The sequence below is a fragment of the Candoia aspera genome, chromosome 5 (genome assembly GCF_035149785.1).
Source record: "Candoia aspera isolate rCanAsp1 chromosome 5, rCanAsp1.hap2, whole genome shotgun sequence".
NCBI lineage: Eukaryota > Metazoa > Chordata > Lepidosauria > Squamata > Boidae > Candoia > Candoia aspera.
Window position 1 is genome coordinate 40,867,619 of NC_086157.1, and position 21,094 is coordinate 40,888,712.

The 21,094-nt window shown below is 36.9% G+C and overlaps 3 protein-coding genes across 3 annotated transcripts in view; all 3 read right to left on the bottom strand.

The window, feature by feature from the left end:
• LOC134498783 (arylsulfatase H-like) overlaps nucleotides 1–21,094 on the bottom strand; it is a 76,599-nt gene that overhangs the window by 21,661 nt on the left and 33,844 nt on the right. The window lies entirely within an intron of this gene.
• LOC134498784 (arylsulfatase D-like) lies at nucleotides 1,801–17,522 on the bottom strand. The gene is made up of 10 exons (XM_063305061.1): nucleotides 17,338–17,522; nucleotides 12,891–13,040; nucleotides 11,205–11,326; nucleotides 9,292–9,414; nucleotides 7,047–7,470; nucleotides 6,817–6,953; nucleotides 4,849–4,983; nucleotides 4,072–4,234; nucleotides 3,169–3,290; nucleotides 1,801–2,438 (listed from the first exon to the last, which is right to left on the bottom strand). Exons 1-10 carry the CDS (start codon nucleotides 17,382–17,384, stop codon nucleotides 2,071–2,073), a joined length of 1,791 nt encoding a protein of 596 aa, XP_063161131.1. The 5' UTR covers nucleotides 17,385–17,522; the 3' UTR covers nucleotides 1,801–2,070.
• The window catches only part of LOC134498785 (arylsulfatase H-like), a 28,974-nt gene continuing 27,290 nt past the window's right edge, over nucleotides 19,411–21,094 (bottom strand). The window contains exons 9-10 of the mRNA XM_063305062.1: nucleotides 20,872–20,993; nucleotides 19,411–20,076 (exon numbers count right to left, since the gene is read on the bottom strand). Coding sequence (XP_063161132.1) covers nucleotides 19,718–20,076; nucleotides 20,872–20,993 — 481 coding nt within the window. The 3' untranslated portion in view covers nucleotides 19,411–19,717. The remainder of the gene's footprint in view (nucleotides 20,077–20,871; nucleotides 20,994–21,094) is intronic.

Below are 21,094 nucleotides of genomic sequence, written 5' to 3' on the forward strand. Positions count from 1 at the left end.
GAGAGGTTGGTGGAAATATATGGGAATTGTCATTCATGTTACATTTCTGCCTGAATCTAGCATTTCTATCATGTCTTTGTCATCTGTGTATGTGTGTATTCTCAAGCAAGCAACACTTCAAATGAAGCTGTTCATATTTCCAATATAAATTTTACAGGAATAGTACTAAATTCTTCTGTATAGCCCTGTAGCTGATGAAAGTAGAAAGAAAATTATCTTTATTCAATGCACTTGGTGCTATTCAAAAATCATAAAGCAAACTTTCATTTATTACTATGGTAAAGGTGAACACAAAATGACAATTGCCTTTCTAGTATTACTTTAAAATCATAACCACGTAAATAATATATATATATGTGTGTGTGTATGTGTGTGTGTGTGCATTACAGTATTTGAATACCATTCTAAGTTACATGCATTCAGTTAAACTATAGATAAGAACTGATGCAGAATAACAATACTTTTTACCAATTTATAGGAACAGCAATTACACAACTATCAGAGTTGATGGTAACACAGTTCAGTTTTTTGAGAATGAAAGTTTGAAGAATATGCTAATGTTATATGGTAATTGAAGCCCTTTAACTTTCCATTTTTCACATCCCTTTTGAAATAAGCATCACATATTGCTATATTCTGCATTTTACATTTTGCTTCGGTGCACTGACCAACTCTTCTACTGGTCCCTTGTGAAGCAGTTTACACTTTTAAATAAGTCCCCTCGCTCCCTCCCTCCCCCAGCAATTAGGATCTCTTGAAAGGAAAGAGGGGATTTCCCTAAGTTTATTTCCCATGAATGCCTCTGAGCTTCATGTGGTTGCACAAGTAGAGAAGATGCTGGGGGCTTGGAAATCAACATTCAGAATTTCATCTTGAAGATGGTGGGTGTATCAATTTGATACAAGGGAAGATGCTTTATACTATAGGTATATCTCTGATGTGTTTCTGAGCTTGTATATATTCTATGAAGAATATACAGTTACTTTTTCATTCACTAGTGTGTATTTCTGTGAAAAGAGTGTTCTGTTGGAAAAAAAAAAGAGCACTTGTGTCTTCTAGGTTCAGATTCCTTTTACTCTGTTATTAGGGTGAGTTGTTTGCCTTTTAGTCTCAGGAGTTTACCTTCTGTGAAACAGAAGTTTTCCAGCTAGCTTTGCTGGCACAGTAGCCATTTGATAAAATATATATGCTTGGAATTTGTGATGATGCCCACAGTACTTTCTCAATATTTTAAAAGAACCTGCTATCCCCAAAAGATTGAAAGATCCCGTGGGATATTTGACAGACAAAAGCAATCTTAATTGAAAAAAAAATCACATTGAAGAAGCTCATCATCTTGATTGAAATTCTCAGTTTTAAAGTTAATTTTTTATAATGACTTTATTAATTTTTTTTAAAAGAGATAAAATCTAACAGAAACTAATAAAGAAAAAGAAAACAGAAATGCAGAAAAAGAAGAAAACAGAAATAGAAAAAGGAGTAACTCCTGACTCCTTTTACAACAGATATAAGTAAAATTTACATTAAACTCTTACTCTAAGGTTACAACATAACATTCATTTTTTATATTGTCAACTAATATTATTAATCATCAAATCCGTATATCATAATTTGTTTCACGCAAAAAGTCCAAAAGGGGCTTCCAGTTTGCCATAAAATTAGTCAATGTCGTTTCTCAAATCAAAGCTGTCAATTTCACCATCTCAGCCAACTCCATTTACTTTACCATCCATTCTTCCTTGGTAGGTAATATTGAGTCTTTCCACCTTTGAGCACATAAAAGTCTCACAGCAGTTATCATATATAAAAAAACAAAGTTCCATATGATTTCTCCTATTGTTTATCCACCAGTCCCAAAAGAAATGTCTCTGGTTTTGATTGTATATTAATCTTTAAAATCTTCTGGAGTATTTGAGTCCAATTTTTTTTAGCGTTTTTATACGTCCACCAAAGATGATAAAAAGTCTCTTCTTGTTGTTCACATTTCCAATAAATATTTGAAGTCCCATTATAAATAGTTTTAAAGTTAATTTTCATGTAACAGATTTTTTGTTTTTTGGCTAGTTTACATTAATTTGAATGGACACTAGCATCCTCCTTGTCGCACCAACAGAATGGAAATGTCCCACAGCATGGCTGGAGCCATGGTTTCCAGATGATGTTGTAGAAAGACAGCTGTTGTGGGACGGGGCTGAGAGTTTTGCGATGCTCTTCCACAGCCTTATCTATTTTCTTTATAATTATCTGAAACAGAGGTTCAGTGGCCCCTGACAAAGGCATCGCCTCTGATGGATCTCTTGAGAGATCGAACAGCAGAGGAGGAACATGATGGATGACACCTTCTCCAGAACATGGACAGATTCCTCTTTCATAACAACCTCCTGCATCTTTAGGGGAGAATACTGGTGTCACATAATGAGCCTTCCATAAAGCACCACCTGGTAGAAACAAAACAAAACAAAAACCACACAGTATTAAAATATTTATGAAGATGATGGGATATGAAGCATATATAGATTTATTTTCATTTCAGAAATCAAACCAAAATTCCTTGACAATACCAAAAAAATATGCATGCCTACACAAACTGTATATATCATGTGCAAAAGCTCTTTGCACAGGGTACAAATGTGGTTTACATGTTGTACTAAGCCTCAACATGGTTTGTTTGGATTTGACTTTAGTCTGTTGTATGAAGCCTGTCATTGTCATGTGTAAACCATGGCTTCTTCAACAAATCACAGCCACACTCCTCCTTAGTGGGGAGATAGGCGGTGATAAAAATTTGACAAATAAATAAATAAAACAAACAAACAAACAAATAAATAAACCCATCCATGAAATAACTCTTTCACATTTGTTCTGGTCATTTTCTCATATACAAAGTAGTATTAAGTTATTTACACATTCGCCTTAGGAATTACTTTGTAGGATAGATGATTACCAGCTTTATTTGTTCCCTCCTGTTTCTTACTGGACTTGTTTTGTCTACAAGTTTTGTCTACATTCACTCTATCCTCTCCCTAAATGTAGTAAAATAATTTGAGTTAGTTATGGTCTTCAACCATTATTGCTGCATTGGTGACTAAACAAATACTACACTGGTGGTATGTAGGTATGTATTTATGGAGGGACATTTTCAAATGCAGGAGAATTCTTTGTACTCACTATCTTTTTGATGCCAGCGAACTGCATGTAAATAAGTCCCACAGTAATGAAACAGGAATTCATGTTCTGAGTGTTTAACTTTTTGTTGCAATAAAGGCAGAAGATTTCTCCCATCAATTATTCTATAGTGATACAGGAAACAGAAGTCAACAAACAGTAAATAAATTAAATCCTATAAACAGGCTGACATGATCAAATCTATGTTAACAGCATCCTGAAAGAAATTTAGTTTATAATATTTTTTTCTCCAGCAAGTTGTTAAAATAGGTATTTGTTTAGGTAGAGCTTATATTTTAAAGGAAAATATTAAAAGAACAATATTTTTTAAAAAGAAACTGAACAGAATCTTCCTAAAAATACAAATAATTGTTTAGAGGTGAAGAGTAATTTTCATAGTGTTTGCCACTTCAAAAATACTTTAAACATGTTGTGCGGTAGACAAAATTGTGTTTCAGTGTTCAGCAGGGGAGTGAAGAATTAATTAAAATACATAAATACATTAACTTTTCCAAACAGCACAAAATGGGACAGACAGAAAGAAAACAGCTTTACAGTATCATCAGTATTACAAAGAAAGTGCAGAAGGTGCTCACAGCACATGTACAATCACATTCCATGTAAGACTCAGAATCCTAGTTGATGCATTAGATGGACTGGAAATTTTGTCTCCGGGCTTAAGAGATTCCAGTAAATGGCAAAGAGCAATTTCTTTAGAGTACCATTTTAGGAAAGATATCTGGACACTGCACACTAGTTCAGGTTGATTTCAAAGGAAGGACAGAAGAAATAAGATTAAGTTGTATACTCTAATGGAGAAACTCTTCTAGCCTCCTCCTGATGGATCACTTATGAATAATTTAAACTTAGGTATACAGGGTAAAAGTCAGAATACAGGCTCTATACCTGTCTTGTGGCACATCTTTTCCAGCCAAATGAATCACCGTGGGAAAAATATCCATGAGGCTTGTCGGTTCATCAAGGACAGTATTTGCCGGCAGGATCCCTGGCCACCGAACTATGCCTGGAACACGGATTCCTCCATCCCAGCCTCCCATTCCTTTGCCCCCTGTGTTATGGACACAAGATAACTGCAGCTATTAGCAGAAACAGACAGGCACAGTAAACTGGCTTGTAATTTTACATACAATTACAGAGAATTGTGTTTGATCTCATTTTGGAGATCAAGTATCAGAACAGTGGCCTGGAAAGAAGCAGCATTCCCAAACTCCTCCAAACATTTCAAAGATTAGTGACAACCATACGGCAAGAGACTGAAACAGACACAGTTGTAAGCCACTAATATGGCAACTTAAAAATTCAGAACTCATTTGAGCTGAAGTGTCTGAAAATCAATGGAAACTAATCATTATGCTTCCAAATGCTCAGCTTCATCTGGGTTTCAATTATAATTTGAATCACTTTTTACTCCTATTACTTTACACATTCATGCTTGTAATATCTATTGTGCTAAAAGTAATCAGATACAGTTCATGTGTATAGTTTTCCATCATATTTAATAGCTTCTTGAGGTGTAACTACACAGGCTATAAATGAAAAAAGAAATGTTCACTTTGCACATCATTGGGTACACTTATGTACCTGCTCCTGGTATACAGCTAGAAGAAGAATAACCTTCAACATTCTGGTTAGGCAGGCTGACAATCTTACTGTATTATTTACCTTTATAGATGCCATTCCAACCTCCGAGCTGTATTGTTCCTTCTTGGCTTTCCAGGTGGCCTCCATGGTCTGAAGCAAAGTAGATAAATGTGCTATTTCGCAAGCCTTGCTTGTCAATGGCATTAAGAATCTGACCTGCATGGAGAGAGAAAAAAAAGATCCACCTTATATACAATTATACAAGAAGTATTCAAAGAGTAACAAAAGTAATGTTTTAAATATTCATAGTGCTCACCATACTTCCCTGAACTCACAAACACATTATTTCCTCAAAGCAATCCTGTAAAATTGCCATCTCTATCTTAGATCCTCTATCTTAGATCCACAATATTATTTGTGAATTCCAATCATGAAACACTTTCCTTTTTTCTGAAGCTCAAAGGATTTATCAAATACTGCTCTTGAACAATGGGACCTTTGCATCACGTTTGATAAGAGCACAAGAGATGGCCACTGCAGAGGGAAATTATCAGAAAATCCCAGAAAATCCCTCCCTGTGTGAAACGGTCTTCTGATCACATAACTGTCTTTGTAAGCCTTGAAGCTGGCAAACTTCAGGCTAAGGCCAGATGAAACACAGAGCAGATGTCAATCTTCAAGGCTGGGCATCCAACAGCCAGGAATCTGTTAACTCTAACATGTGGGAGAAAAAAGCCTAGGAATGAAACCCTGGATCTGAAAAGTCCCTGATCTAGCTGTGCAATATCTTCTGCAAGTAGCTACTTAGTGTACAGTTGGGTAGAGATGTATTGCTAGGTTTGGCGTGAAGTCTGGCAGTCCTCTGTGAAACTGTTCCTAGTCACCCAACTCTTCTCTAAGGTTATGAGTGACAAAGCTGTAGAGAGCATTGTATGCTATGTTGTTGGTTGGCAAACCACGACAGCTGTGCGAGATGTTTATTTACACTGAACCTTCCTTGAACTTCCATAGTGGATAAGGTTGTAGCAAAAACTTTCCTCACAAGGCAACAGGAGCTGTAACCTGAGCTGTGCCAGGAGGCTATCAGGGGGGTTACATGAGGTATGCATTGCTATTTAGACCAATCAGCCTTCTGCTATGTGAATTACTGTTTTAGTGCACTTGCTTAACTGGGAGAATAATAAAAGAGAGCTTACGGCTTGAATCGGGGCTCTCATCCCAAGAAACTGTGTGTCGTGTATATTCTTCATGAGAGACCACAAGCTCTCATCCCGAGGAAGTTGTGTCTGTGCATTCTTCCTACATTCTTCATGAGACCACAAGCTCTCATCCTGAGAAAACTTGCAGCCTGTGTATCCTTCATGAGAGACCACCACACAAAGCTTAATAGATTTTTATATCCCTTGAGGTTGTGTTGGATGGTGTCATAGTACAGGGGGAATTACTACTTTAACATAGTATAGTTAAGGAATAATTAAGCCAGTCATGTTTGTGCCCTGCTTAGATGCAAATGGAGACCTAGCTCATCTGGCAGAAATCTTGGTTACCTACTCATATGGTGCTTCTTAGACTAGATTCAGGCTATATACAGTATGCAGTGCTGTGTGTGTTTTAAGAGGTTGGTTACTCACTAGATATGCACCCAACTAAAGCAGAACAGATGAGCCAAGTCTAAATTGTAATAGCAGCATTAACCTTCCTGTATGTGGTACCATTCAGGAAAGTTTCTATCCTGACCACAACCCTAAGAAGACATGTCTATTCTATTAGGAAAGTAACAAACTGCAGGACTGAGGCAGGACACACAATTACGTCTTAAAATTTAAGTACATAAATAACATGTTCCCACCTCCCAGCCACAAGAAATGGTAGCCCAATTGTTTATTTTTTCGTTTAAGTGTTCAGAAATAAATTAAGAATTCTGGACAATATTACTGTCCAAAAAAGAGATAACCAAAGGGTAGACAGCTCTATTATGGTAGATTAACCATATTGGAATCCTTCTTGAGAATGGTTTAACTCTGTTCTATAGCAAGAGAAGCAACTCACCTACTAACCAGTCCAGTTCTTCTACATGGTCTCCATACATACCATGCTTGCTCTTTCCAAGAAATTTTTCAGTTGTAAACAGAGGTGTGTGGACATGCAGAAATGAAACAAACAGGAGAAAGGGCTTGTGTTTCTTGCTTAAAGAAACAAATAAAAGGATCACATTTAGGTTCCATTTAGTAAATTTCAATACTTTTGGTGTTTGATATTTCAGTAGATCTATTTATTACCTCTGAATAAATGAAAGTGCTTCCTTTAGTAAAAGAAAAGTTGTTCTTTCCAGTTTCATAGGTTGTTCAGTAATGCTGTAGTTGCGCATCAAGATACAATTCCAGTATTTCACAAAGCCATAGCTGGAGAACCATGAAGCAAAAAATAGGAAATCAAACAAAGCAAAGAAGATGACCACTTTCCAAGGAATGGACACCAACCCACTAATTTTTCCAATGAGAAGCGTGAGTACTGCAAAGGCAATGAGCTGAGTATAAAACCATAGCTTAGCTAGGAAGGCTCCTTCCAGTTCTGGAGGTTTGTTATCCCGACAGCTGTTGAAAAGTGTGAAGGGCATGCCATAAAAATAATCAAAGCCATGATTCAAAGGATGGTGGCAATAATCCTTGACAGTATCGCAGTTCAGGCCTTGATGCCATTTCCCTGAAAATCAAAGTGGAAAGTATTATTTAGTCTGAATTTGTTTTCACCATACTTTTGGAGAAACCCAGAACACAGTACTCCCAAAATGCCCCCCAATGCCATTTAAATCAGAGCTAAATTAAAAATGACAAAGATTGTGCTTGATGATCCTGTTGTTCACAGATATAACTAAGAGTGGATGCCTTGCACTACCCCCTTCTAAAGGATATACTCTTGCTTACACAGAGAACTAGAATATAAAGTCAAGACACTTGAGAAGACATTATATATATTTTAGGAGTTCTATGACAAATATGCAGCCAATGCTAAATTTAATGATTTTAGGATTAATTCCAAATGTAAATCAGTTATCAGGCAGTTTCTTTTAATTTCCCAGAATTTTGTTAGGATTTAGTGAAACCTCTTACAAAATATCTCATATTACTATGCCACCAGAAGAAAACATGTAATTATCGTTACACATTTAATTTGATTTAATCAATTTGATTTGGATTGGTATCATTCCATACACATCTATTTTCATCCTCTGATAAAAGCATCTCTGAAATGCATAAGAAACTACATCTGTTCTCTTTCTCCGTCTGTCCCTTCCTCTCTTTTTTCTCTATTTTTGTTGAAACATGAGCATGCTTAAATGACTAAATTGTAGAATTTAGGCTTGTTCCTCACAATGCTCATATCCACACATGCAAAACTTGAAGTTGTCTTGCCACTCTGTTTATGGCCAGTTATGTTATTCTATTACTCTGCTGCGGGTCAATAGACTATGTACATCTTGCCTTATGCTAACTTAGATCATTAAGGTGTTTGGACCCAGAAGATCTTGCAAGTTTTATGGAAAGTAAATATGCAATTCATCACAATACTCATCTGTTTCAGAGAGGAAAAACTACTTCATAGTGTGAAACAAAGTTTTTACAGGTCTTAAAGATTAAATAGATATAATTTACAGACAGTAGGTATGGATACTTTTACCTCATAGAGGTGCTCAAATGACAAAACATATGATTTATAAACAGAGTAATAGTGTTACAATTATACAATAATGTATAATTATTATACAGTTAATAATGTATTAATGTATAATTATACAAGGCTGGCTGGGGAATTCTGGGAGTTGAAGTCCACGTGTCTTAAAGTTGCTAAGGTTGAGAAACACTGGTCTAATCACTGAAAACTATACCAATTTAAAAATCAGGAATCAGCACACTGGTACCCAGTAGACTTCCAAGAGGCTCCCTAGCCATTTGCCCAAAATCATTATTTTTTTGCCCAAATCTTGTAACCTTGCAGCAATCTTGTGTGAAAGCATCACAATCCCATGCAACCACCTCCTCCTTCTTCTCACACAAAAAGGTTGCCAACCTCTTGCACAGGTATTATTAATTCTCAAATCCCATAACATGCAAACTGAGGGTAGGTTGGCAGAAGAAGAAGCAGTTAGTACAATAGCTAGAGCTCACATGGCATTTCTGTCTTTATACTTTTAGGCCTAAGAAACAAATAAATAAAGCAATGCCTGTTTATGCTGCTATATCATTATTTCAAAATACATCTAGAATTAGAGGTCAGAACATGCAATTTAAAGAGAATCCAAATTGCTATTTTCAGAATAAAGTCTTATTGGACTAGGCCTACAACATTATATTAAAGATGCCTCTACTTTGTATGACTTAGAATAAAAAAAAATGGTAGGCAGAGAAATATTTGCATTTCCTGATACAGAAATGTTTTATCTGATGCATAGATTCTGCATCTGAGTCTTAGTATTGATTTTTGTACCCAGATCTTCAATACAGAGACTAATAACTTTCTACAAACCTATCAGGCCAGTGGCATAGCCTTGCTGATGCAGCATCTTGGCAAAAGTTGTCTCATTGACTGGCAATCCTCCTGAGCCAGCATTCCACTGCAGAGCCCGATAGGCATTTGCTGAAGCCATGCCTGCAAAGACAAATTCATTTTTCCTGTAATCTGTTGCAGAAGGTGATTGCTATTTCCTAAGAGGCCAAATCTGGATAAAATATACATATATCCAGCTTTACAAATTCAATGAGTGAATGTACTCATGGAACTCCCCATTTACTCAGGGCTTCTGCATATATTATACTATGTAATAAGCAGCAGCTCAGAGTACACCAAGATAGGAAAACATAAGATATGACTTGCCCTTTAAAATAAAAGGGAAAATCTGAAAAGTTTAAATGTTTAATGTCTTCATGACATTTATACTCTGTTCACTCTACTGATTGGAGCAACACATGAAGGCAAAACAGTAAATTTGCATGGGATTCATCAATTACTGAGAAGAAAGTACAAGTACAGTATTTGCATTGTTTTTTCTCAATATCTGTTATGTATAATTGTTTGTGTGGGGAGAAAACACATTCTATAACATCTACCAATTATTACAAGTGATCCAGATGGAACACGAATCTTAGATTAGATTGCAAAATCAGTAGACCAACCTTCTCCAACCTTCTTCTTTCAGATTAATTAGGATAATGACTCCTAGAGTTCTCAACCAAAATGACCAGCCCCCAGCTAAAGCCCATGCTGCTTTAGAAGTTGGTGATTATAGTCTTAAATCATCTGGCGAAAACAGATGGAGATGTTCTTAGAAGGAATGCTAGGTAAAAGGTACAGTCAAGGAGAAAGAAAGCCTGTATATGCATGGATTATAAAATCACAGTTAAAAGGACCCATTTAAATACCAAGTCCAATCCCCGGTGTAGGAATCTTGAAAGCCTGTCCAAGTTTCTTTCTGATCCCATTTTATACTAAACAAAATCTAGGTGGGATTATTTTGAGTTTCTTTCTCATGCTGGGCTTCAATCCCTGGACTGTGTAATCACTGGTTCAAGTCCCTCCTTAATGGTTCTCTCATAACTTCTCTCACTTGGTCTCTAAATTCCTTTACAAGATATGAGAAGAGAATCATTGGAGGTGTGGGCTGGCTGGCACTCTTCACTAGCACCAGATCATTATGCCCACATTTTCCCCATAGTCCAATTATTTGGACAAGACAGGTGTCACTTGAAGCTAAGAAGGAGAGAAAGATCCTATATCTCCACTCCCAGCTCCTCCTACCCCTCCCCTGATCTGCTCAGAACAATAAAATACTGTATGTTGACTGCTGTAGAAAAGAAGCAGAAATTAGTGACAACAGCAGCTATTAACTTTTTAGAACTTGCGTTCTTTCCATTCCTTTTTCCGTTAATGAGCTACAGATGTCTATATAATGGGGCAATGACCGCATATGTACTAGGCATGTGCAATATATAGCATAGTGGTAGACTACAGAACTGTGTATACTTTTGACCTTAACAATAATAGAGAATTGAAGATCAGGATACCCGAAGGACCACGTAAGAGACAGCCATACATGCCACAGAGCTAAAACAATCATGCAAAAGCCGCACCATATTGCAAGGGTTAACATTTTAAAGATTGAATGAAATTATTTTAAAAGGTCAGGCTCCCTACAGATTTTAAGGATGCTGCCAGGCAGGGTTTTCTTGGGAATGCCTTCCCCAAACAAGGACACTGATGAACATTACAGCATGTTCTCCGTCATGGTGTCTGCCAGTACCAATGTTGTTATCTTAGCCCTTGTGGCATCAAATACCTTTCCATTTTCCCAGTTGTTTTAAATGTTATGGTAGCCCCATTCCTTAAATCCTTTATCACTTTTTGGTTTATGTAATTTTATTCATCCAACAAAAACACTCTACCTGATCTAATGGGATATCTGCCAGTCAGAAAAGCCGTTCTGCTTGGTGTACAAAGTGAGGCTGCCGCAATATGCTGAGTAAGTTTCACTCCTTCCTTAGCTAGCTGGTCAATGTTAGGGGTCCTACAATAATAATAGGAAATGTTAATATAAGTAGGTAATTAAGAAGGAACTATTCATAGGAAATCATGGAGAGAGCTGGCTTATGGAACCACCAAGGGTCGGATATGATTGAATGGATAATTCGATTCGAGTCATAGAAAAACAAGTAAAAACAATGAATTTACCAAATCCTGTCATATGTAACAATAGCCATAATGATTTGCCTGCCATGTTTGTACTTTCAGCCACACACAGAGCTGCTCTAGCTGTTGAAGAACCCACTAGGTTGGAAGTTGTGTCTATCTATGTGGGGCTGGTCTGCTGATCACTACACTAAAATATCTATACCTCTGCTGTCTTTAAATCTTAAAGACATCAAATGTATATTCCTTGGGGAGAAAGGATCTCTAAGATATAGCGTATATTTCTCCTCTTATGGAGTGCAAAATCTATGGCTGAAGAAGCACATTGCCCTTGGAAACATTCTCCATATGGTGGCATCCAGCTGCATCACCATTCACAGCTCTGAGGGTAGAAAGAGGGAAAAATGTATAGGGAGAAGGGGTTGGTTGGAAAGATCCAGAGGACACTTGTTCTCAGGACTAAAACAAATAACTTCAGCATATCAAGGACAACGGAGGAGAAAAGCAGTAAAAAAAAAAGAACAGAAAAATGCTTTGCCCCAAATTGCTTTCAGCTCCTACCATTCAAGGAAGGTCCTGCGTCAGAATACTCAAAAAATGGCCTGAAACTGTTCTATATTTGACTTCTCCCCTAAAATACAGATTAAAAACAACTCATGTTTTTCTTACATTTCCTAAAGACAATGTTTCAAGGGAAATTTTAAAGACTGGGTTTCACATCTTGCTAAGTCACTATATTATTTGTTTTTGACTTCATGTGATGTGTAAACACATTATGGCTCAGGGTTATTTCAGAACCAGGCTTGTTCAGTATATCATAGAGTTTAACATGTATAAACTAGCATATTGGGTGAAAATAGACATCGACTTGAAATATTTAAAGTAGCTGACATTTAAATCTATGAGAGTATACATTTACTTTCTGAAAATTATTCAGAAAGCTCCTAAGCTCTGAAAGAGGTTTAAGTGCAGCTAAACAAAAGATAAAATAGAAAGTAACTCTCACTTGCAATTATGGGAGCTGAAATCAAACACATCTGAAGAGTATTCAGTTGGGAAGGCTGTGGATTGTGTGTGACTCTATGCATATATATATAAGAAGACCTAAGTGTGACAACTGAGGCACATCAAAGCAATATGTAAAATATTAAATCATCACACAATGTTGCTGTTTAAGCATAACGCTTAATGAATAGACACAAATAAGGCTTAATGCAGTAGATACAAGTAAAATAAAATGAAACATCCAGATAGAATCACCAAAATTGTTTAGATTTATTTATTTATTTATTTATTTATTTGTCAGTCAGTCAGTCAGTCAGTCAAATTTATATGGCCACCCATCTCACCTGAAGTGACTCTGGGCAGTGTACAATACAACATGCTGCCAAACTGTTTAACCAGCTTTAAAACAATATAAAAGTAATATGAGATTATCTTACTTGATAGTACTGTTACCATAACAGCCTATATCTCCAATTCCAAGATCATCAGCCAACATCAGAATGATATTTGGCTTAGAATCAAGAGCTGCATTCATTCTACAGGTACGAAGCAATATAAGTAAAGCCAACAGGGTCACTAGATAGATTCTGAAATCAAAAGTAAGGAGAGTGATTAATAGTTGTAATAAGATGTCAAGATAGACACACATGAACACACACACACACACACAAACACCCTAGAGCAGCGTTTCTAAACCAGAGTTCCGTGGAACCTTAGGGTTCCACAAGAGATCACTAGGAGTTCCCTGGGAGGTCACAATTTTATTTAAAAATTTATTTCAAATTCAGGCAACTTCACATTAAAGAGGTAAGTTTCATTCTTTATTTTTAGTTTAAGAACACTGTTAATTCATATATACTGTACAGGCCTACACATGAAACAAATAGAGTAATTTTGTAACTTCTGGCCTATATTTGAGCCCAAATGTGCAAGGGTGCCCCCAGGCCTGAAAAATATTTCAAAGGTTCCTCTAGGGTCAAAAAGTTGAGAAAGGCTGCCCTAGAGAATAAGTAACATGAGAGTTTAGTTTTTGGCAAACTAAAAGTTATTATAACTGATTAGTACAATTAGGTGATAGCTGGAGTTACAGTTTCAAGATTCAATAACAGATGATAAATACTGGATCCTTGCATTTGCAGATAATATTTTGTTAAAAACCACATAACTCTTCTGAAGTATTTTGTGTATCTGTAATATAGTAAGGTGCCCATACTGTATATAGGATCAAATGAATTTTGTAACATTTTTACAAGTCCCTTGTAGCAACACGAATATCTGTCAAACAAGGAAGGTGCATGTGCTTGTTCAATCTAACTTTATTTTTGTCTCTCTAATTTTTGCTTATTTTGGTTAGATTGATCACGGGTTTATATCACAAAGGAGCCTAGAACTTCCCACAGCCTCCCCACAATAGGCATCCCTTAAAGCATGGATGAAGAGGTTTGGAAGCAAGGGAGGCCAACAAATGCAATGCAACACCCCATATATAACTCTGTCCTAGGGTATGGAAAGAAGTAGTTGGTGTTGTATTTGAGCAATCTTGGAGAACTGAAGTGCAAGATGACTAGAGAACAGCAAATCTTGTTCCTATCTTCAAAAAGGGGTAAACCTACAGATCAGCTGTTCTGACACTGATACCTAAGAAGATTCTAGCTCGAGACTGATCTGTAAGCACCTTAAAAATAGTACAGTAACTACCAAAAAGCAACATGGATGTATCAAGTGCAGGACTTGTCAGATTACCTTTATGTCTTGTGGGGGTTAGGTAATTTCCTTAAAAGACTGTGGGAATGAGATAAACATAATATAACTTGACTTCAGCAAAGCATCTGGCAGAGTGCCCCATGACATTCTGCTTACTAAACCAATGACATGGGATTGGAAGGCAAGACAATTAAGTGGATACAAAGCTGGCTTGGAAACTGTGCTCATTAATATTTTTTCATCAAACTGAAAATGGTATGCTACAAGATTCAGTCCTGTAACCCCTACTTTTAAAATATTTTTATTAATGACCTGGATGAAGAGGTGGAGAAAATGCTTATCAATTTTTCAGATGATACAAAATTGGGTGGGGTAGCTAATACTCTAGAAGACAGAAATAAAATTCAAAGTGGTCTTGATATTTTATAGAAACAGGCTAAAAGAAACAACATGAAACTTAACAGAGGCAAATGCAATGTTCTTTATTTAGGAAATGAAAAAAAAATACAGATATAGGATACAGGATACTTAGCTTGATAATACTACTTTTGAAAAAGACTCTGGAGTAGTTACATAAAATGAGTAAGGTATATGCTGTGGATGTAAAATTGAAAATTTAAATTGTATCAACCTGAGGTTTCCAAATCACAATACAGGTAATCCTCATTCAGCAACCCCTCATTCAGCAAATGTTTGAAGTTACAATGGTGTTGAACAAGGAGACTTACCGTTCCTTGTAGTTGTAGCTGTCATAGCATCCCCGCAATCACACGATTGTGATTTGGGCACTCAGCAAATACATTGCAGCATCCTGTGGTCATGTTATCGCCATTTCAACCTTCACTGCTGGCTTCCAACAAGCAAAATCAATGTGGTAGCCATCAGGAGGTCACAAATGGTGACTTTGTGCCTAATGACTGTGCAGGATTCACCTAATGATGGCAACTGGAACTGCCAGAACTGCCATTGTAAGTTGGCGTGGTCTTGTGACATCACACTTTACTACCGCATCACTTAGCAACAGAGTTCCTGGTCCCAATTTCTGTCTTTAAGCTAGGACTACCTGTAATAATTTCAATTTATTTTGCTTTGATTGGATTTTACCTCAAGTACTGTGTCCATTTGGGCACCACATTTAAAGAAAGATTCAGAAAAACTTGAAATGTGTTGGAAAAGGACAAGAAAGAACTAGAAACTAAATTGAAAAATGATAAATTGAAGGAATTGGCCATGTTTACTCTTGGGAAGACGGAGGTAGTATAATGGCATTCTTCAAATAACTGAAAACATGTCACACAAAAGATGATCAAACCCTGTTCTCTATTGTCCCAAGATGCATGAATAATGGACTTAAGCAAAAGGAAGGAAGTGATTGTAGTAGAAAGTTTCTTCAACCTTGGCAGCTTGAAGATGTGGGGAATTCTGGGAGCTGAAGTCTACACATCTTCAAGCTGCCACGGTTGAGAAATACTGAACTAGGCAGTGATGTGTTACCAATGCTTTAATTTAAATTCTTGCATTAGAAAATTTGATGGGTAACTTTCTCTGCACGAGGCTGTGCATTGATCTCTAGTAGGCTGCATCCACTTGCTGTAAATGTTTGCATTTATTCACGAGGCCAAATCTGAAAAGAGTGTCTGATAGTATGTAAGGGTAAGACTGATAAGGGCTTCTGAGGTGGTTCTACAAAACTGAGCAAACCAAATGGCTCTGCAGGACAGATGGCTACAGCCTGATGCAGACATGTCTACATGGGTCTCACATTCCAACAGCACTTTATTTATATTCTGTTTATTTATTCCAATTTAAATATTCCAGTTATCTCCAAATAGCTGGTAATCATATTTGATAAGGATGTGTCCAGCAAGCAAGCAAGGAGTGGGAGGAGGGGATATCAAATTAAAGTAGTAACTAGTTCAACAGTTCAAGTTAGGGACAAACCAGAAACAAAACCATAACATTAATTATTTCTGTATTCTATAGTAAAATGAGTGTAACACTCAAGCAAGAATCATAACTTTGTACAGCAAGGTTTCTTAACCAGGGTTCCATGAAAGGTCACTAGGAGTTCCCTGGGAGATCATGATTCATTTAAAAAAAAATACTTCAAATTCAGGCAACTTCACATTAAAGAGGTAAGTTTCATTCTTTATGTTTAGTTTAAGAACATTGTTAATGCATATATACAGGCCTACACATGAAATGAATATAATAATATTCACTGATAATTATATTTATATTTTATATATTTGTATTTATATTTTATGGTTATTGTTTTAATTGATTGTTTTTACAGTAAACTTCCCTCTTGTGGGTGGGGGGGGGAGATGAGGGGTGGCAAAATTTGAAAAATAAATAAATACATAAATAATTTTGTAGCTTCTGGCCTATATTTGAGCTGAATGTGCAGGGGTTCCCTGAGGCCTGAAAAATGTTTCAAGGGTTCCTCCAGGATAAAAAGGTTGAGAAAGGCTGGCATACAGTATTGCTACAAATAAACCTGTTTTCTTTCTTTCTCACCCACATTTTACTTCTCCTTTTCGTTTTTTTAACCCATACCTGAGCAGGAAAAATTATGTAAATGAACGTTTATTTAATATGATGAAACATTAGTGATGGGAGAAAAAAATACTCCAAACAGCTGCTTTATTGCTGCATATAGGGGCTGCAGATAGAAGCAGAGGACTGGGGGAAAAGAATTCTATTTCAGTCCTTTTCAGATCTGTTGTTTTTTCCTTTCCTTCTCAAATAGAATAATCATCCATTTTTAAATTAAGAGTTACAAAAGTTATTCTGTAAAAAAAAACCCTATTGTAAAGTGTTGAAAACAAGAGATTTGTGTAATTGCCTCAGGACCCAACATGCAGTCCTAACAACCCTAAACACCTTAGTTCTGGGTAGGGTTTCCACTAAGAGAGCTTTTTAAAATTATATTTAAAAAAAAAACAGAAGAACAAATCAAATACTTATTTATTTATTGAATTTGTATAGCCGCCCATCTCACAAAAAGTGACTTTTTTTCCAGGTTTTTTTTCCCTGTCCCTAATCCAACACATTACATAACAGCTAAACTGAGATTATTGTGCTAAAGGCTGCCTATAAAACAAATGTAAAAAGAGATATGTAGAGAGAATGAAACACCAGTGGTTAAATTCCAAAGAAGCCTGGAATAAAGCACACCTTTTAGACGGAAATAAGCGCCCCGCCACGCTCTCAGAGATCCCCATGTTCAAAGCCTGCTCCTTCCCGGAAGAAAACAAGGACTCTGGTCAAACTTTCAAGAACTTCAGAATCTGCACAAGCCTCCTGAAGGCAAGTGTAAACTCCAGCTAGGAAGGTTGGAATTTAAGAGACTGAGGGAAAATTTCACTCTTTGGCAAAGGCGTAGACTTGGCTCTTTTCACGGAGCTGTAATAGCATCCAGTGGTCTAACATACAGTGTTTTAGCAGGGTTAAGACTCGTGGGACATATATGTATGTATGTATGTACGTACGTACACACACACACACACACAAACACTTTCACTCAAAGATCTGTCTTAGACTCATCAGTTTCCTCAATTTAGTGGTGCAGACATATGCATAAATTCAAGGGTTTGACTGTATGAGGGTCCCCTTACTTTGTTTTTGATGATGATGCCAAGAAACTGGTTCTTAGCTAGTGTACATAGATGATTCTCTTTTAATTCCATCCTCCTCCTCCTCCTCCTCAGTGAAAAAAAGAGATTAAATTCAAGTGTTCAGATTTAAAGGATGTTTCTAAGGGTGACAGCTGACTCTTCTAACAGCATTAGTCCAGTTAATGGCATATTTGTCTGCTGGATTGTGAGGTATGTCTTTTAAAAAGTGGCCACTGTACTAGCCATGATATTGGGAATCATGGCTAGTATTGACTTTATGCTATGGGACCTATGCTGGTCTATGAGTTTAATAAAGATTGATTTGATTTGATTATGGTGGGGCCTTTGGATTCAATCTACATCTCTGAGTCCAACCCACAACTATCTAGAAGAATTCAGTACACAAACAGCAGCAAGATGAGCCATTCCTCCCAACTCCGTGGGCAACCTAAACCGTTTATTGGTGATCTCAGCCATTCATTTTTTCCCACAAGATTGTGACCAAGGGCATATTCAAAGGAACATTTCCATGTCACATATTATACAGGATCACAAGAAATGTTTTAGGTAAAGCAGACATATTTCTTTTGAAAGTTACCTGCATTAAAAAGGTTGGCATGAATTTCAGATTATCTGTTGGCAGGAACGACTGTTGTACCCATCATAGGCTGAAGAACCACACTAAATTGGGAGATTAGGAATGTGATCCTAATTGTATGTGATGCCCTTTGCAATTCTCAGTATACTTTCTGTATACAGAGAGGAACTTGAATAAAAGTGTTACAGTATTACTTCTGTCTTGGTGGTTTTCTCTCCTGTGTGTGTTTTAAATTAGTGGTGTCTATGACTATGGAAAGTTCTGAGAACCACCACCTGGTGTGGATACTTGGTCATCTTCTAAGAGGCTGACTGTTCTTGCTGTTGCCTCTGTCCTGCAAGAGATGGTATTTGACACTGATCCCTTAGAAAACCACTTTCCCTTATTGGTAGCAAATCTGCGCCATCTTGTGGTCTGCTGGAATTCTTACATCTACTTCAATATATTCATTGGATCTTGTTTCTTTTTTCATGCATTGGCAGTTGCCGGGTCACGTTTATCCCTTGCCATAATCCAAAAGGACTCTCAGTGGTACAACTGTCTTTTCTAACACCAATAACCTGCATTCTAACATTTAAAGCTAAATGGATTTTTTAATACAATTTATCCTTTTTTTTAGAAAAATAAAATTTATACCCTGTGAGACTGGGGGGAAGGTCTGATATTCCTTTCATGTGCCTTGATGCTCTAGGTCCAGGAGATGGTACTCTAACTGTATATTTTTACTTTTACCTAGCAATTGCCACAAGCAATGTATGGTGTGGGAACCTATTACACCACGGTCTGGGGAGGGGGAATCCAGATGTGGTGCTCCTTAGAATACAGTTTGTGGCAGTGAGAATCACCAAGACATTACTCCAAGGACCAGGTGGCGGCCCCAGGTTGTGAACACCCAAAAGCCTTCTGGGAGGAAATGTTTCCACCATTCCAGCCTATAAGCTTTGCCAAACTGCTACAGATGTCTAGGTGTTCCTAAGATGACAATGAATAAGAAGCTTTTTTCTGTTATGGCCCCACCTCTAGAATTCTCTTACCCAAGGCTTCCTAAGTACTGCAAGTTGTGATTTCTTTAGATCTGTGTGTGTTTCAGAAACATGGTAAGAAAATTAAATTCTGCAGTAGAAAGCGACCAGCAATGGTCCTTCTTGCATCTAAAACTTAAGTGTTATTAATGCACTTTCAATAGATCTTCTTTTTTTAAAAAATAAAATATTAACTTTACTTTTTCATTCTCCTCACCAAAGTAACTTTTAAATCACTCAATTCCAGTAATATGATTCAAGATATCCAAAATGCTTTATTTTATTAATACACAGACAAGATTGTTTCTTTGACAGTTCCCTCAAAAATTATTGGTTTCTTTATCACACCAACAAAAAGGGAAAATTCCACAACATGGTTGCAGTTTTTTTTCCCACTGATTACTTGGCAGATCCAGTTGATTGGGCACAGGAGTGACAGTCATCTGATGTTCTGCCACTGCTTTTTTAGCTTGGTTTATAATGGTGTCAAAAAGCGATTCAGAAGTTGGAGAGAGTGGGGTGGATTCTGAAGGGTCTTTTAACAGGTCAAAAAGCAAAGGAGGGTTATGATAGGTTACATTGTCTCCAGAACATGGGCACACGATTGTTCCATAACATCCGTCAGCCCCCTTAGGCTGAAAGTTTGGAGTCACATAATGGACCTTCCAGAGAGCTCCACCTTTGGGGGGGGGGCGTGTTGGGGAGGGGGGAGAAAGAGAGAAAGACAGAGAGAAAAACATTTTAAAAATACAAAATTCAACATGATTGAACATGACACCTTTCCTACAGTTTTTCCATCTTAAATCATGATTTGAATTATTTCAGCAAACTGTGCCAGATACTATGAGTACCTTGTTGCCTTGGGAAAAGGTTTCTCTAAAGAACAGTAGAATTACACTCTTTTCACTTCAAGAATGTGCTGGCTATAAAAATACTCTTTATTTGGTCAGAAACAATCAGTTGCTTGTTAGGTGGTGTCTGATTATTGCAGCAAGATACTTCTGAGTCTGAGCACCACTTCACAATCTTCTAACATACTTCACACCAATCTAAAACGGGGGTGGGACTTTGATCCTGTGGTCATGCCAGCCATTTTGACTTTTTTAAACCCTTCCTGGGATGTCCCTGTTTAGGAGCAAGTTCTTAATCCTCCAACAGATAGAGTATGCAGGATTTCAAAATCTGAACTCTGAAATTTCACCAAATGTTGACAAAGACTTCTACAAAGCCTCAAAGAATTAGTTATAGAGTTTTAAAACATGGATGGAAGCTGGGATTCAACCCAATTCCAAGTGCCTTGTCTGCAGTCCCAGAAGGAGAATATCTTTACAGATATTCTTGCAAAAGAATATCTGTTTGTCTGAGAAATAAATAACTATTGCTGGGTTGATTATATGGAATTATTCATTTTTTGCACAAAATATTTTATGATGCCCTAAATAAATATACTATAGGAAAAAGGCTGTATACTCACTTTCCTTCTCATGCCAGCGCACTGCATGTAAATGTGTCCCACAGTAATGAAACATAAATTCATGTGCTGAGTGCTGAACAGTTCCCAGCAATAATGCTATCTGGTTCTTGCCATCAATTATCCTTTTAGAAGAAATAAAGTTTAAGTCCATTAATTGATTTAATCTTAGTCTTGATCTTTGATATCTTGACAAGAAGTTCATATCAGAACAAAATTATAATAT